Source organism: Eublepharis macularius, chromosome 2, assembly GCF_028583425.1.
Source record: "Eublepharis macularius isolate TG4126 chromosome 2, MPM_Emac_v1.0, whole genome shotgun sequence".
Taxonomy (NCBI): Eukaryota; Metazoa; Chordata; class Lepidosauria; order Squamata; family Eublepharidae; genus Eublepharis; species Eublepharis macularius.
The window spans coordinates 16,164,543-16,180,099 of record NC_072791.1 but is presented as its reverse complement, the minus strand read 5'-3'; the positions used below and the strand labels follow the sequence as shown (position 1 = coordinate 16,180,099).

The 15,557-nt window shown below is 48.3% G+C and overlaps 1 protein-coding gene across 1 annotated transcript in view; it reads right to left on the bottom strand.

The window, feature by feature from the left end:
• BRF1 (BRF1 RNA polymerase III transcription initiation factor subunit) overlaps positions 1-15,557 on the bottom strand; it is a 294,493-nt gene that overhangs the window by 67,612 nt on the left and 211,324 nt on the right. The window contains exon 15 of the mRNA XM_054970610.1: positions 15,135-15,391. Coding sequence (XP_054826585.1) covers positions 15,135-15,391 — 257 coding nt within the window. The remainder of the gene's footprint in view (positions 1-15,134; positions 15,392-15,557) is intronic.

The following is a 15,557-nucleotide window of genomic DNA, read 5'->3' as shown; positions in this document are numbered from 1 at the left end:
ACAGTGGACTATAATGGGTCATTTCTACAGTAAAGTTTCCTTATTCAAACAATGGACTCTTGTTTGCTTGTAGAGGAGAACCTGTAGGAAGGATATTATTTAGCCACAGTCTGACATTTTGTTACCAATCATGTCTCAGTCGGGCCCAGCGGAATCCAAAGCAGTCCCAGACAGGGATCCTTTGTTTGATCCATATGCGTCTCCCGACAATCCACAAGTGCAACCCCAAGAACTTCAAACACCTGCGCCAGCAGGGAACGGAGCTTCAACTACTACCCCGCCTCTCATCGATCTCGGCAGTGGGGAGGAAAAGCCGACGGCCTCCAAGCCGACGGCCACCACCATCCCCTTGTTCTCGTTACCTACACCTTCGGAGTGGGGACCCAGACCCCGAGAAACGAGAGAGCGCAGGACCAGTGGGGTGCACCAGCAATTACCCATGGACGGGCGTCGAAGCCTAGAGACAGTCCCTGAATTGGACATTAGCCAACCATGGCTGTTTTGGAATAGGACGACTGAGCAAACCAAATGGGACACGTCCCGCCGCGGTATCCTAAGTTGGGATTATTCGGAACTCACTCCGTGGTCGGAGCAACCAGAGGTTTCCGAACAAAGTTGGGTGCAGATGCAAAATCGCACCCTTGCTGTGGATTCCGGCATTTCGGCAGTTACGGGACTAGCCAAGGGAATTCTAGCAGCGAGATCGCAAGGCGATCAGGGAGACCCTCCACCTTGGGGGCCAATTTCCCCGGTGGTAGCAGTCGCAGGGGGCTCCACGATGGACCAACCGGGTCCCAGTAGAATTCAATTGCTGGAAGCTAGGTTGGTCGATATGGAAGAAAGCCTAGCTCATGCCATACATCTACTCTCATTGATGGTGGCGGGAGAGAGACCATCACCCGAAGAGATGGCTATACAAATAGCCACCCTACAAAGCGTAATTTCCAATCCGAGGGAACCTGCCCCGTTGCAGCCGCCGCCCTCGAATAACCCAGGGAAGGAAGATGAAGAGGGGTCCTGCACCACTAGCCAGTGCCCTGACGAGCCTTCCGAATCGGAAGAAGAGGGGGAACCCTGCCCTGGAGAGACGGGAGAGACTCCAACGGAAACCCCTAGACCGGACGAGGTTCCGCATTCCGGGGATACTCCAGTGGAAGTTCCAGGAGGGAGTGGAGAGGAGCCAACCCGCCCGACAGAGTCACCGGTGATACCCCCTCCAACTTCCCCGATAACGGTCCGGCCGGACCAGTTAGAAGAGCCTCCAGCTCCCCCAAGGGAGGGAACGCCACACCAAACTCCAGTAATCATCCCCATACAACAAATCCCAGGGGAGGATCAACCAGTGCAGGTCGTACCACGAGAACAACCTCCAGGTCCCAGATCAACGACGCCGGGAGGGGCAAGCCCGCGCGGCCCAGCACCCATCAGGCCTTCGCCGCAGCGGCCCCTCCCGCTTCGACCGCAGCTAATACCACTACAGCAGCCGGTAAGATTACCTCCAACGCAACCGGTATTACCACCTCCCAGTCAATCAGTACGGCCTACGCCACTTCGACCCCACCGACCCGCACCGCAGCGACCAATCATGGCCCAACCTGTTCGGCCACCTCCGGCCCAACCGAGGCTGCCGCCACCAGCACAACCGGTGCCGCCGCCGCCGGCCCAACCGCTGCCAACACCGCCCGCTCAGCCGGTGATGCCACCACCAGCCCAACCGGTAAGGCCCCCTCCGATACACCCCGTCCCGTATCTACCACCCCAGCCGGGGGCCCCCGGGCAACCATTACTGCCGCAACAGCCATGGCCCCAACAGCTTCCTCCCGCGCCGCAGGCGCCACTAACTATTCCAATGGACTATTACCCCGCACCAGCCCCAAGGCAAGACCTTCCAATGGGCTGGGTGAAACTGGAAGCTACTTTTGACGGAGATCCCTCGAAACTGGGATTTTTCCTGGTACAAGTAGTACAGTTCTTCAACCGATGGGGACATCTTTTTGGGAGTGAGGCCAGCCAGATTGAACATCTCGGTTCACGATTACAAGGCAAAGCGGCAGACTGGTATGTAGGACTATACAATATTGGGGCCCCAGAACTCAATACCTTACAAGGGTTGGTGGATGCTATCCGGGCACAATACGAAGACCCCTTAGAAGAAACCAGAGCCCGAACAGAATTGCAAGCTATTAGGCAAGGCAGCATGTCGGCAAGAGACTATGTTACAAAATTCCGACAGCTAGCCGCTAAATGCCCTAGATGTGAAGAGTCCACTAAAATAATTCTGTTCAAACAAGGGCTGAACCCGAGACTTCTGGATAGAGCCCTCATGCAAGATAATCCTCCTACTCTGTTGGGATGGATTCAACTCACATGTGAAGTTGAAAATCGCATATTGGAAGTCCGTTTAGTTGAACAACAACAACAAACGGGACAAAGACGCTCCTTAACTTTGCAGAAGGGAGGACGAGGTGCTGGATACGCTACCCGCGGAGCGAGGGATGCTAGATGGCAACAGGGTTTGTGTTTGCAGTGCGGGCAAGCCGGCCACTTTGCGGCACAATGCCCATATCGGCCTGTGCAAAGACCTCCGCTCCAACTACGGCGCCCAACCCCTGCTCCATTCCCCACGTTGCAACGCCCAACACCAGCTCCCAGATCGGGTAGAGGCCGCGGCATCTCCCAGCGACCTGCCCCAGACAGGGGATTGGAGGCAGAAGAACTTATGGAATACGACCCCGCTACCCCAAATGTAGAGGGGAACCCAGAAAGCCCCCAGTCGGGAAACGAAATGGATCTGTCGTAAAAGGGCCCAAACGACAGATCCACCCCCGACCCGTCCCAACCAGGGACCGGCCGCATGGGTCCATATTATTCATGCCAGTGACTTTGCTAAACCCCGAAAGAAAGATGCACATCCGTGTACAAGCCCTCATTGACTCAGGCTGTTCAAGAGACATCATCGCCCCAGCCCTAGTCAATGGACTAGTATTGCCAATCCGAGAATTACAAAACCCAGTCATTTTCGAGCAAATGGATGGCACCAACATGAACCCCGTCACTACAGAAACAGTCCCAGTGGTGACGGGCATGGGACAACACTGGGAAAAAAGGTCGTTTGTCATCAGTACAACAGCCAAATACCCGTTAATTCTGGGCAGCAAGTGGCTATGCGATCACAACCCCTACATAAATTGGGCAGAAGGAAGTATCACCTTCACCCACGCCAACTGTGAAAGCCATCGGTGGAACCAGAATTGGGGTAGTGATCCAACTCACACCGAAAAGGCTCTTCTCACCCAAGAAGAAATAAATCAAATACCCGAATACTACTGGTCCTATTTGAAGGCTTTCTCCGAGGAAGAAGCTGATACTCTACCCCCGCACAGACGAACTGATTGCGCCGTCGAGATCTTACCAGGAGCCTCACTACCCAAAGGCCGACTCTATCCTATGAGTCTCCATGAACGGGAAGAACTCGTAAATTCATTGACACTAATCTTCAGAGAGGGTTCATCCGTCCAGCCAATAGTCCCCATGCAGCCCCAGTACTCTTCGTGAATAAAAAAGACGGGGGACTCCGACTGTGCACGGACTTTAGGGGACTTAATGCTGTGTCGACCAACAACGCCTATCCCATCCCGCTCGTCCGGGACCTTCTCAACATCGTGGCGCAAGGTAAGATCTTTACAAAATTAGATTTAAAAGATGCTTACTTCCACGTTCGTATCAAGGAAGGAGATGAATGGAAAACCGCGTTTAATACACCCCTCGGACAATATGAATACTTAGTTATGCCTTTTGGATTGACGGGAGCCCCGTCTGTATTCATGTCCATGATAAATGAAGTACTACATGAATTTCTATATAAAGGAGTGGTGGTGTATCTTGATGATGTGTTAATCTACTCAGACTCAGAGGAGGACCACATTCAACTGGTTCAAAAGGTTCTGGCCACTCTAATGAGTAATAAGTTGCCCATCAAGCTATCTAAATGTGAATTCCATAAAACTGAACTCACTTACCTGGGTTACTGTATATCCCAACAGGGTTTAAAAATGGATCCAACCAAAATACAAGCGATCCAAGAATGGCAAACTCCCACTACCCGTAAAGAACTGCAGTCTTTCTTGGGATTTGCCAACTTTTACAGGGAATTCATTGCAAATTTCGCACGGATCACGCTTCCCCTAACAGAACTGTTAAAAACCAAAGATAAAGGGGACCAAGCGAAAAAACCCTCCTCCAAATTGCTGTGGACACCTGATTGCCAAACAGCCTTTGAATGCTTAAAAATGCAATTCGTAACAGAACCCATTCTCCGCCACCCCGATGAAAATTACCCCTTCATAGTGCAGGTCGACGCCAGCGATACTGCAATTGGAGGAGTGTTATTGCAGAAGGGGGAGGACGGGACGCTTCGACCTTGTGCATTCCTATCAAGAAAGTTTTCTGAGGCAGAAAGAAATTGGAATGTGTGGGAGAAGGAAGCCTTTGCAGTAAAAGCGGCCCTTACGAACTGGCGGCATTGGTTGGAGGGGGCTCGCCACCCCTTCGAGGTTTGGACAGATCATAAAAACTTGGAGGCCCTCCGAAGTCCCCGCCGGTTAAATGCTAAGCAATTACGGTGGGCGGAATTTTTCTCCAAATTCAATTTCACTTTGAACTACCTCCCGGGCAAAACCAACTTTCTGGCAGACGCCCTATCGCGCATGCCCCAACATAGAAGTAAACGGGAGGAGACTATAGATACAGTCTTCTCACCTACGCAATTGGGAGGCGTGGTAACTACACGCAGCCGCGCAATCCAACCCCTTCAGCACGGCCAAGAATGGAAATCGAAACTTACGGCTGAGGTGGAAAAGGAGGGGGATAAGATGCCCAAATCCAAGCTAAAACAATCCCCGCAGGGGGATTGGTTATCAGGGAATAGATTCTATGTACCCGACAGTCTACGAAAAGAGGTCTTACAGCGGTGTCATGATGCCCCCACCGCAGGACACTATGGGTACTTGAAAACGCTACATTTAATACATCGGCAGTTCTGGTGGCTGGGCATGCGCAAAGACATTTCCCAATACGTCGCCTCCTGCCCCATTTGCCTCAGCGCCAAAACCCGCAAGGGAAAACCTCCGGGTCTATTGCAACCCTTGGAAACGCCCAGCAAACCGTGGGAAACGATATCCATGGACTTCATCACTGATTTACCAATATCCAAGGGACATAACTGCATTTTAGTGGTAGTGGATCTGTTTTCCAAGCAAGCCCACTTCATTCCATGTACCACTATACCCACCGCTCGAAAACTGGCAGATCTATTTTTAAAACACGTTGTAAAATTACATTCTTTTCCGTCCAAGGTAATTTCGGATCGCGGCGGACAATTCGTTATTAACTTCTGGCGGGAGCTTTTACAGATGTTAAATATTGAACAAGGAATCAGTTCAAGCCACCACCCACAAACCGACGGGCAGTCGGAAAAAACTAATCAGATCTTAGAGCAATTCCTTCGTTGCTACATCAACTTCCAACAAGATAATTGGGTGGATCTCCTCCCTCTAGCAGAGTTTTCGTACAACAACAGTGTACATGCCTCTACAGGAGAAGCCCCTTTCAAAGTTGTGTATGGGACCCACTTTAACCCTTTTCCGCTGGACGCTCCCCCTTCCTTTTCCCCGACTTCGCCAGATGTGTCTTCATGGTGGGGGGAGGCAGCCCAACAATGGACTCTCATTAAAAAACACCTCGAGAAAGCCAAACAGGATTACAAAAAATACGCCGATCGCCACCGTGCGGCCGAATGGGATTTGCAACCTGGAGATCATGTTTATATATCCACCAAAAATCTAAAACTAGCACAAGTCAGCCGCAAACTAGCCTTAAAATTCCTCGGACCTTTTACAGTGCGCAAAGTGATCAACAAAGTGACTGTTGCTGTAAATTTACCCAAAAATCTGCGCCATGTACATGATACATTCCATGTCAGCCTGTTGAAGAAGGCTCCAACAGATGATAAATGGCACGTCAAAGCTCCACCCATTCCAACGTTGATTTATTTATTTATTTATTTATTCAATTTATATACCGCCCATCCCAGGGGCTCTGGGCGGTGAACAGTTAAAATTGATAAAAACAAAACTAAAATCAATATACAAATAATAAAACAAATTAACAAGGTGCAGTGGTGGGGAGAACCTTCCCCACCCCAAAGGTGGGAGGCCGACATGGCACCGCCCCCTTCAATCACCAAACGCCTGGCGGAACAGCTCTGTCTTACAGGCCCGGCGGAACGATAATATGTCCCGCTGGGCCCGGGTTTCCATTGACAGAGCGTTCCACCAGGCTGGGGCCAGGACTGAAAAAGCCCTGGCCCTGGTTGAAGCGAGGCGGGCTTCCTTAGGGCCGGGGACCACAAGTAAATATTTATTCGCTGATCGGAGCGATCTCCGGGGAACGTACAGGGAGAGGCGGTCCCGAAGATATGCCGGTCCCAACCCACTCAGGGCTTTAAAGGTAAGAACCAACACTTTGAACCTGATTCGGAATTCAACCGGAAGCCAGTGCAGCTGGCGCAGGACAGGTGTGATGTGTGACTGGTAAGGTATACCAGTCAGGACCCGTGCCGCCGCATTCTGGACCAGTTGTAGTTTCCGGATCAGGCCCAGGGGTAGCCCAGCGTAGAGTGAGTTACAGTAATCTAGCCTGGAGGTGACCGTTGCATGGATCACTGTAGCCAGGTCCTGGGGCGTCAGGTAGGGGGCAAGTTGCTTGATCTGACGAAGATGGAAAAATGCAGACTTGGCAACCGCCGTGACCTGGGCCTCCATCGATAGGGAGGCATCCAGGAGCACACCCAGACTCTTTACCACTGGCAAAGTCGCCAGTGGTGTCCCATCCAGGGCAGGGAGCTGGATCCCAACATCTGGCAGCCCCCGTCCCAGCTGCAGGACCTCCGTCTTCACTGGGTTCAATTTCAGCCTGCTCTGTTTCAACCATGCCGTCACAGCCTCCAAAGCTCTGGCCAGATTGTCTGGGGCCGTGTCTGGCCGGCCGTCCATCAACAGAAAAAGTTGGGTGTCATCCGCGTATTGATGACAACCCAGCCCAAACCTCCGCACCAACTGGGCGAGGGGGCGCATATAGATGTTAAATAACATTGGGGAGAGTATCGCCCCTTGGGGAACCCCGCACACCAAAGGGTGACGGGCCGATAGATCTCCCCCGAGCGCCACCCTCTGTCCCCGACCCTGGAGAAAGGAGACCAGCCACTGTAAGACTGTCCCCCTAATCCCCACGTCGGCAAGGCGGCTGGCCAACAAATCATAGTCAACCGTGTCAAACGCTGCTGTGAGATCAAGTAACACAAGCAGCGCTGACCCGCCTCGATCCAGATGCCTGCGAAGGTCGTCTGTGAGGGCAACCAAGGCTGTCTCCGTCCCATGGCCAGGACGGAAGCCAGACTGGAATGGGTCCAGGACTAGAGCATCATTCAGGAATTCCTGCAGTTGTACCGCCACGGCCCGCTCAATCACCTTGCCCAGGAACGGGAGGTTCGACACTGGGCGGTAACTGGACGGGTCAGTGGGGTCCAAAGATGGTTTTTTCAGGAGGGGCCGCACTACCGCCTCCTTTAACACTCCTGGAAAAACCCCAGAGCTCAGGGAGATGTTAACAATGGCCTCCAGATGGTCCCGTAGCCCCTCCGAGCTGGCCTTCACCAGCCAGGATGGGCAGGGGTCCAGAGGACAGGTGGTTGGCCTCATCCCCTGCAGGATCCTGTCCACATCGTCCTGAGAGAGCAGGCTGAAATGGTCTAATACGGACCCAGAAGACGGCCAAGGGGTCTCCAGTTCCCTTACTGTATCAACAGTGGGTGGCAGGCCACGGCGAAGGGACAAGATTTTACCCGCAAAATAGCTCGCAAAAGCCTCGCAGCCAATAGTTGAATTAAGAATTTGGTGGTCTCCCTGAGAGAGGGAGACCAAGGACCGAACTGTTTGAAATAATTGAGCCGGGCGTGAGCTAGCGGATGCAATGGAAGCAGCAAAGAAATCCCTCTTTGCTGCTTTCACTGCCACCTCATAGGCTTTCATAAACGTCCTATAAGATGTTCTTGCCTCTTCGTCGCGCCCCCGCCTCCACACTCGCTCTAGTCGTCTCAGAGACCGCTTCATCTGGCGAAGCTCCTCGGTAAACCAAGGAGCTACCCGTTTGCGGACTCGGAGAGGACGGCAGGGGGCAATAGCGTCGATGGCTTCGGAAAGACGGCCATGCCAATCATCCACCAGCTCATCTAACGTACTGCCAGGGGGCATCGGATCCCGCAGAGCCGCCTGGAAACCAATTGGATCCATAAGCCTCCGCGGGCGAGCGTAAATCCGCTCACCGCCCACCCGGGAAAGGAGCGGCATGCTCAGACGAGCCTTCAGAACAAAGTGATCTGACCATGGCACTGCATCATAGGCATCCAAGACCACCATCATCCCTGCCCCAAAAATCAAATCCAGCGTGTGACCTGCTTGATGTGTGGGAGCCGAAACAAACTGGGAGAGTCCTAGGGCCGCCATGGAGGACACCAGGTCAATGGCCTGCATGGAGGCATCGTCGTCAGCATGGACGTTGAAATCCCCGAGAACCAAAAGTTTCGGGAATTCCAAGGCCCAGCTGGCCACCGCCTCCAAGAGACCAGACAGGGAAGATGCAGGTGCAGTAGGCGGTCGGTACACCACGCATATTGCCAACCTCTCCTCGGCGTCCAACACTAGGCCCACACAATCAATGCCAGTAATTTTTGGGGTGGGGAGTGGTCTGAAGGAGAAAGACTCCCGAATAGATGATAGATGATAGATGATCAAATACACTATGAGGTACAACAAATTCTGGACTCTAAAATCAAACGCAATCAGTTGTTTTACCTCATCAGATGGAAGGACTTTGACTCTGGGTTCGATGAGTGGGTGAATGCTGTACATGTTCATGCTCCTAGATTAACCAAAGCTTTTCATACTCGCTATCCATATAAACCTGGGGGGGATTTATTTTAAGGGGGGCAGAATGTCAGGTTCAGTGGGTATATGAGCTGTACTGTCTCCATTTTCTAATGCTTCTAGTGTTTAAGTGCTTTCCCCACAGGTGCACAAGTTCCCAAGCAGACTTCTCACCGAACGAGACTGTTTTGTCTAACAACGTTCCATCCCAGATTGGCCTTGACAGAGTCCAGCTTCCCAAGACTGAAAGATGTTGTTTTGAGAACTGTGGGGGGAGGCTGGCTCAGCTGGGAACTGTTACTTTGTACCTCATGCTTTGCTCTTCATTGGTAACAATGCTCTTGTACCATCCTGGATCTCTTATTCAGGACAGTGGACTATAATGGGTCATTTCTACAGTAAAGTTTCCTTATTCAAACAATGGACTCTTGTTTGCTTGTAGAGGAGAACCTGTAGGAAGGATATTATTTAGCCACAGTCTGACATTCTGTTGCCATCTTGCACCAGTAGGTGAAGACTTTTTTATTTCATCTGGTGTACCCTGAGCGATCCCTTCCTCATGCCCAATGTTTTAATTGTTTTAATCTCTTTGCATATTTTTAAAGCTCTGGTTTTAACTGTTTTACTGTTGTGTTTTGGTTGATTTTAACAGTTTTATAATGTGACTTCAGTATGTACATTTTAATTTGTAAGCCATCTTGGTGGCCCTTTTGAAAGCAGAAATGTGGGATATAAATGTTGTTAAATAAATAAAAAGATAAATAAATATATATCCCAACTCCCAGTACTCCCACCAGTCACCAGGCTTGGCCTGGCAACTCTAGGCTCATTCAAGTCTGCACAGATGTAAATTTTTTCCTCCATATAGACAAGCTTTGTACAGGCAACATGCAGCAGGGCTTTTTCCCATGCCTTCCTCATAGTACGTGATGAACCACAGGCTAGACCCTTCTCCACTCTTTGCTCTTCAGAGATGGCCTCCAATAGAATACAAATTCACATGCTGCCATGCCTGTAAGAGTTACGCAGCGAAAGGACAGCCATCTGGCCACAGATTCCAAAAAAAGCTGTTTGAAACTGATAAGCTGACTTTCCACCTAGAATGTTGCAAGTCTCAGCAATATACAGCTCTCTCTCTCTCTCGCTCTCTCTCTCTGTTTTCCCCATCCTCTCCTTCCTCTGCCATACATTTTGTCATTCCACTCCCCCATCAGCTTTAGAGTTTTAGCTAGGAGTGTACACCAATAAAACCAAAAATTCCAGGAAATCAGAATCCAGGTTTCAGGGATCTCAAAAAAAAAATAAAAATCTACGATTCATGAAATCCAGGAGTCTCTGATCCAGTTAAGCCAGATCAGAGAATCCCAGATTTATTTGGCTATTATTCCCTATGAGGAAAACTAATGGGGTGGTGGTGGTGGCTGGGATGGCACTTTTCAAATAAATTCCACCAAATTTGCAGGGAACCTACTTCTGTCCTCTAAAGACCTCCCCAAGTTTCAGAAAGGTTGGACCCCGGGGTCCAATTCTTTTTCCTTATTTTATTTTATTTTTAATTAGTTTTTTTTCACTTAAGTAAACAGTTGAAGGGGGAAAAGGGGCAAGGGAACAGGGAAGAAAGAGAGAAAACTAAGAAAAAGAAAAGAACAAAGAAAAGTAAACATATCTATTATGGTCCACTTACAACACTGCTCAGTATAGCTTTGAACAACATATTTAAGTCCTTTTACATTCTTGGCAAGTTCAGGTCTTTATGCTTATTTGTAATCCAATTATAAAACGGTATCCAAGGTCTGGCAAATTCTTCTTCCATTTTCCCCAGGGTCCAATTCTATGAGACCCCGAAGAAGGTGCCCCCAGCCACTTTCCATTGCTTCCTATGGGGGAAACATTTCCAAGCAGGCTCTCAAGCAAACACACATGGCCAAAGACACACTTCCAAATGCAAGAGGAAGCCCAACCGGCCCATCTGAAGCGAGTGAATGGACGGAATCCTCCAAGAACCAAAGAGAATCAAGGGGATCAACATCAAACCAGAGAATCATGTCAGAACAGAGAATTCCACCCAAACCATACAGAAACCAGAGAGACTGTTGTAATTTAGTCCAACTGAACCAGTGTCACTCACAGGAGTCAGGCAGACAAGGAGGGCTCCTGCACGGATGGGCCATTCATTCACCCTTCCCTGCCTCACTCCCCCTCCCTCCTCCCCTCTTGGAAAAAAAGTGGGAGAAGTCCAGGAAGGAGACGGCCGAAAGCTAAAGCCATGTTTCCCAGATTTACTGGATCAGCGCCCAGATTCTCTGATTTGATTCGGGAAAGCCGGATTTAGCTTGATCAGCAAAAATCTGGCTTTCCCCCCAAATCTCAGATTGCACACCCCTACTTTTAGCTGCACCACCGCTAACCAAGGTTAATTGCAACTTGATTCGCAAGCCCACTTTTGCAAGTGAAAGCATGTTATTTTTCAATATACTTTTTTAAAAGGTAGTATCACTTGGCCTTGAAAACTTAACTTTCACTTGTGTGTGTTATGTGCTGTGAAAGACTTATGGCAACTCTATGAATTAACAACCTCCAAAAAATCTTGTCATTGACAGCTTTGTTCAGGTCTTGCAAACTGAAGGCCGTGGCTTCCTTTAGTGAGTCAACCCATCTCATGTTGGGTCTTCCTCTTTTCCTACTGCCTTCAACTTTTCTCACATTCCATGTTACTATTGCGTGTGTCATACAACTCTGGACTTTATTTTGCATCTATATAAACTGATTCATGGCACTGAAAGTATACATTTCAGAGTTGCTTGTTAGACAAACTTCTGCTTCCGTCAGATAACAAATTTGCTACATATTTAAGATCGCTAAAGATAAAACTAAGGGGATCGTACATCACTGCAGATTATCCTAGCTAGTAAGGTCTGTGTTTTCAGCTTCTGGATGGAGACACACACTGGGTGCTTCACTTTCCAATGAGAAGCAAAGTACGTTTTGTTCTTAATTGCACATAAATTACCGTGATTATTGTATCGCTGGGGAGAATAACGCATTTATCCGTTAACACCTTAGAGGAACAAATGTGAACAAAGAGATTTATGCATTACAGCCAAAAATAATGCTGAACAAAGGAATTTATGCATGCAGCGTAAGACATATTGCGCTTAGAGTAATGAGAGGAAAATCAAAAGACCTGCCGAAAATCTTTAATCCTGAGAAAATCAAAATAATCTATGCACTTGCCAAATTCTTAGGAGACACCTTCCATTTGGAGTGTGAATTCCTGGCATTAGAACCCACGCCTTATGAACCTGTAAAGCTACGTTAGTGCGGGTCAGCCCAAGGATCATTTCAGTCAGCACTCAGCACTATTCCAGCTGGCAGTGGCTCTCCAAAGCCATGGGTACCAAAGAATGTTTTCACTGGAGATATGGGGGATTGAACCCTGGATGTTTTGCATGTGCCCTATCACTAAGTTACAGTCACCCTCAAGGTCTATAAAACTAAATGTAAAGAGAAAAACTTGTTCTCCAAGCGTGCTCCATGACACTCAACAAAGAACTCAGTCCTGATTATCTATTGCTTTGAGTTATGTGTCATTATGTGGATAGGTGTTCTGGGTGTCAGGGTTTTTGGGGGGACCAGCGAGGCTGACAATGAGTTCTGTCAAGTAAAGCTGCCACTCTCTATGCTTTCTACCCCTTCCATGGCAGTATCTTGCACCATGATATTTCCCACTCATCTAGCACCACTGTACCCAGTGAGGTGGATTTTCCAGGACAATTTGAATTGGGAAAATTCTCCAATTAAGATTTAAATAATGTTAGCAAAAAGGAGGCAAATACGCCATGTACACGGCTGACCCATGTACAAGTGCTGGCTTGTTCATGCTTCATTTACCATGTTTAGCCCATCTAACATGACTGATTGGCAGTACAACAGCACTGACAACTGTAGATAAACAGAGACTAGATTTATATATGTGGGGTGGAAAATATTCCACTCCACATTACAGACTATACCACTGGAGGCCTATGAAATAGAAGTTACATATGGAACTAAAGTCAACCATGGCTTTCAAACACATTCCTCTGGAATTCAAAAATTACATTATCCAAGCAAAATGGAAGGTTTTTCTACCTTGAATTATCTCAGTGTTTAACACAGGAAAGAAGATCTATGAAAACTTCAAACAAAGTTCTGACAGTGTCAAAAACAAGTATCAAGGAGAGATTCTAAGTAGGGAATAGGGGAAACCACATCAGTTAGTCAGATCTAAAGGAAATAGCTGGGTTAACACCACAACTGAGCACGGTGCGTGCCGGGAACATGGAGCTCCCACTGCTGATACACTGGCAGCAACCTGACGCTTGAAAACAAGCCAATAGGAGAAAAATCAAGATGCCTGCTTGTGCCTATTCAGTACATGGAACATGTTGCCATGAGATGCTCTGATAACAAGTAGAAAAAATAACATTTTAAAAGGATTAATTCAATGGAAGGGATATCTATCTATGGCTACTAACCACGGTAGCCCAGATGTGCATCTTCCAGAGACAATTTCAGGTAGGCAGCCATGTCGGTTTGCAGTAGAAGAGCAAGATTTGAGTCCGGGAGCAACTTAAAGACCGACAAGATTTCCAGGGTATAAGCCTTTGAGAGTCAGAAGGGAGCTTTGACTCTTGAAAGCTTATACCTTCCAGTTGGTCTTGAAGGTGCTACTGGACTCAAATCTTGCACTTCCCAAGCCAATGCATCTCTCACCAAAACAGGCGGACAATCACCATCACATCTCTCCTGTCCTGAGATTGCTACCTGTTGGCGGTCAGAACATGGAAGTAGATAAGAGCAGTGGTCCAGCCCGGTATGACAATTCTGATGAAAACTGAAAGTGGACTCCTTGTTCTAAAGCTAACGCAACAAGAGCCACTGGTACTGTTAAAGCGCATCATCCAATTCCCATGTGCGGCCGAGATTCATGGTGCAAGGGGCTTATTTGGCGCTGCTGACTCTTTATTACACAAGGAAAGTGTTGGAGCAGCCCTGGAAGCTCATGTCGCATCCATTGTCCTTGGACAGCTAAGCCTGTCACTTTGCACCGCACTGTTCAGCTGACAGATATCAGCCCTTGGGAAAGCCAATCTTGCAACAGTTTTTTTCCCCCACAGCTTAAAAGTTCTTCAATAAAATCACCTAGCTTTAACTGGATGCTGAAGGGGAAGCTGTAGGGCAAGCGGATTCTTGCACTCTAAACCAAATCAGTTCCGATCTCAGTGTGTAACCAGCAGAAGCACCGTAAGAACTAAATATGGCATGCCCCTCAAGTAAGGGTCTTGCAGTGCATAACTTAAATTCAGTAAGAATGTAAAAGGAGCCACGCTGGGTCAAGCCAACGTATCCAGCATCTTGTTTCCAACAACAGATGCCACAAAGGAAGCCCAGAAGCGGACCACAGCCCTCCCCTCCTAACTGCTCTCCACATCCGACCATCACAGGCATTTTTCCTCTGAACCTGGAGGCCGCTCAGCTGCTTCGGCTAACCACCAACAGAAGGCCAACCTTTTATGAATCTGCTCAACCCCTTTAAAAATATACCCAAGTGTGAATATCCTGTCTATTAAAGCATCTTCCTTATTCCGCCCCCCTTCTCTCATTATAGGAACGCATAACTCATCGGAATGCCTATTTTCTATAAAGTTTCATATCTGAGGCACCAATTACGAACAGGAATTTGGAATAAAAACCAGCGGAGAACTAATCACACCACCGCACCCTGTTGCGGCAGATGCGAGCCATCTAGTTTTCAAATCAAAATTAATTTTAAAAAAAAGCCAAAACTTTGACCTGTTAGTCTCATTAACTTACATTAAATCTGACTGCTTAGAAAATGGAGGTGAGAAAAAAAATTATCTTGGGATTCTAAGGGATCAGTGGATGGCTGTGACAGTTTTACGCATTCTGACTGATGCCTTCACGCCATAGTGATCAATCCATGCAGAAGTTGCCAGTCAGTATGAAACCAGCTGAGGAGGAAGAGGATTCGGCTTTGGCTTCTGTGTGCCAAAATTAAGCAAAAGTCCCCAAAGTTATTTCGGTATCAAAGAACTGTTAACAATCTCTAGGCACCCCATTCACTGCTACAGAAACGAACAATTGCCGTACCTTTTCCCCACAGTGTTTACGGAGTTGGCTGCATTCCGAGCCGCAAGAGATTTCCTTCTCGACAGCTTCTTGGTATTGCTGCTGTCGTCGGCACCGTCATCCTCTTTCTTTGGCGTACTACCTCCTTTGCTGTTGAGGTCCCTTAGCACATTATAATTAATTTTACTTGAGATCTTCTTCTGTTCCAACATCTTTTCAATTGCTTCTCCCGCTGTGCTGGCCTGGATCAGCTCCCGTTTCTTTGCAGACTTCTTGGGCTTAATTTAAAAAAAAAGAGAAGGAGGAGGAGGAAGATTTTTAATTTTCGGTGCCATTCAGAATAATTTTTGAAGAAGAATGGTCTGATAAAAAACGGGCTGCAGTTTAATTGCCATAACCTGAATTACAACTGGTTCGAGACAAGATGATAGGTAACAGAGGTAC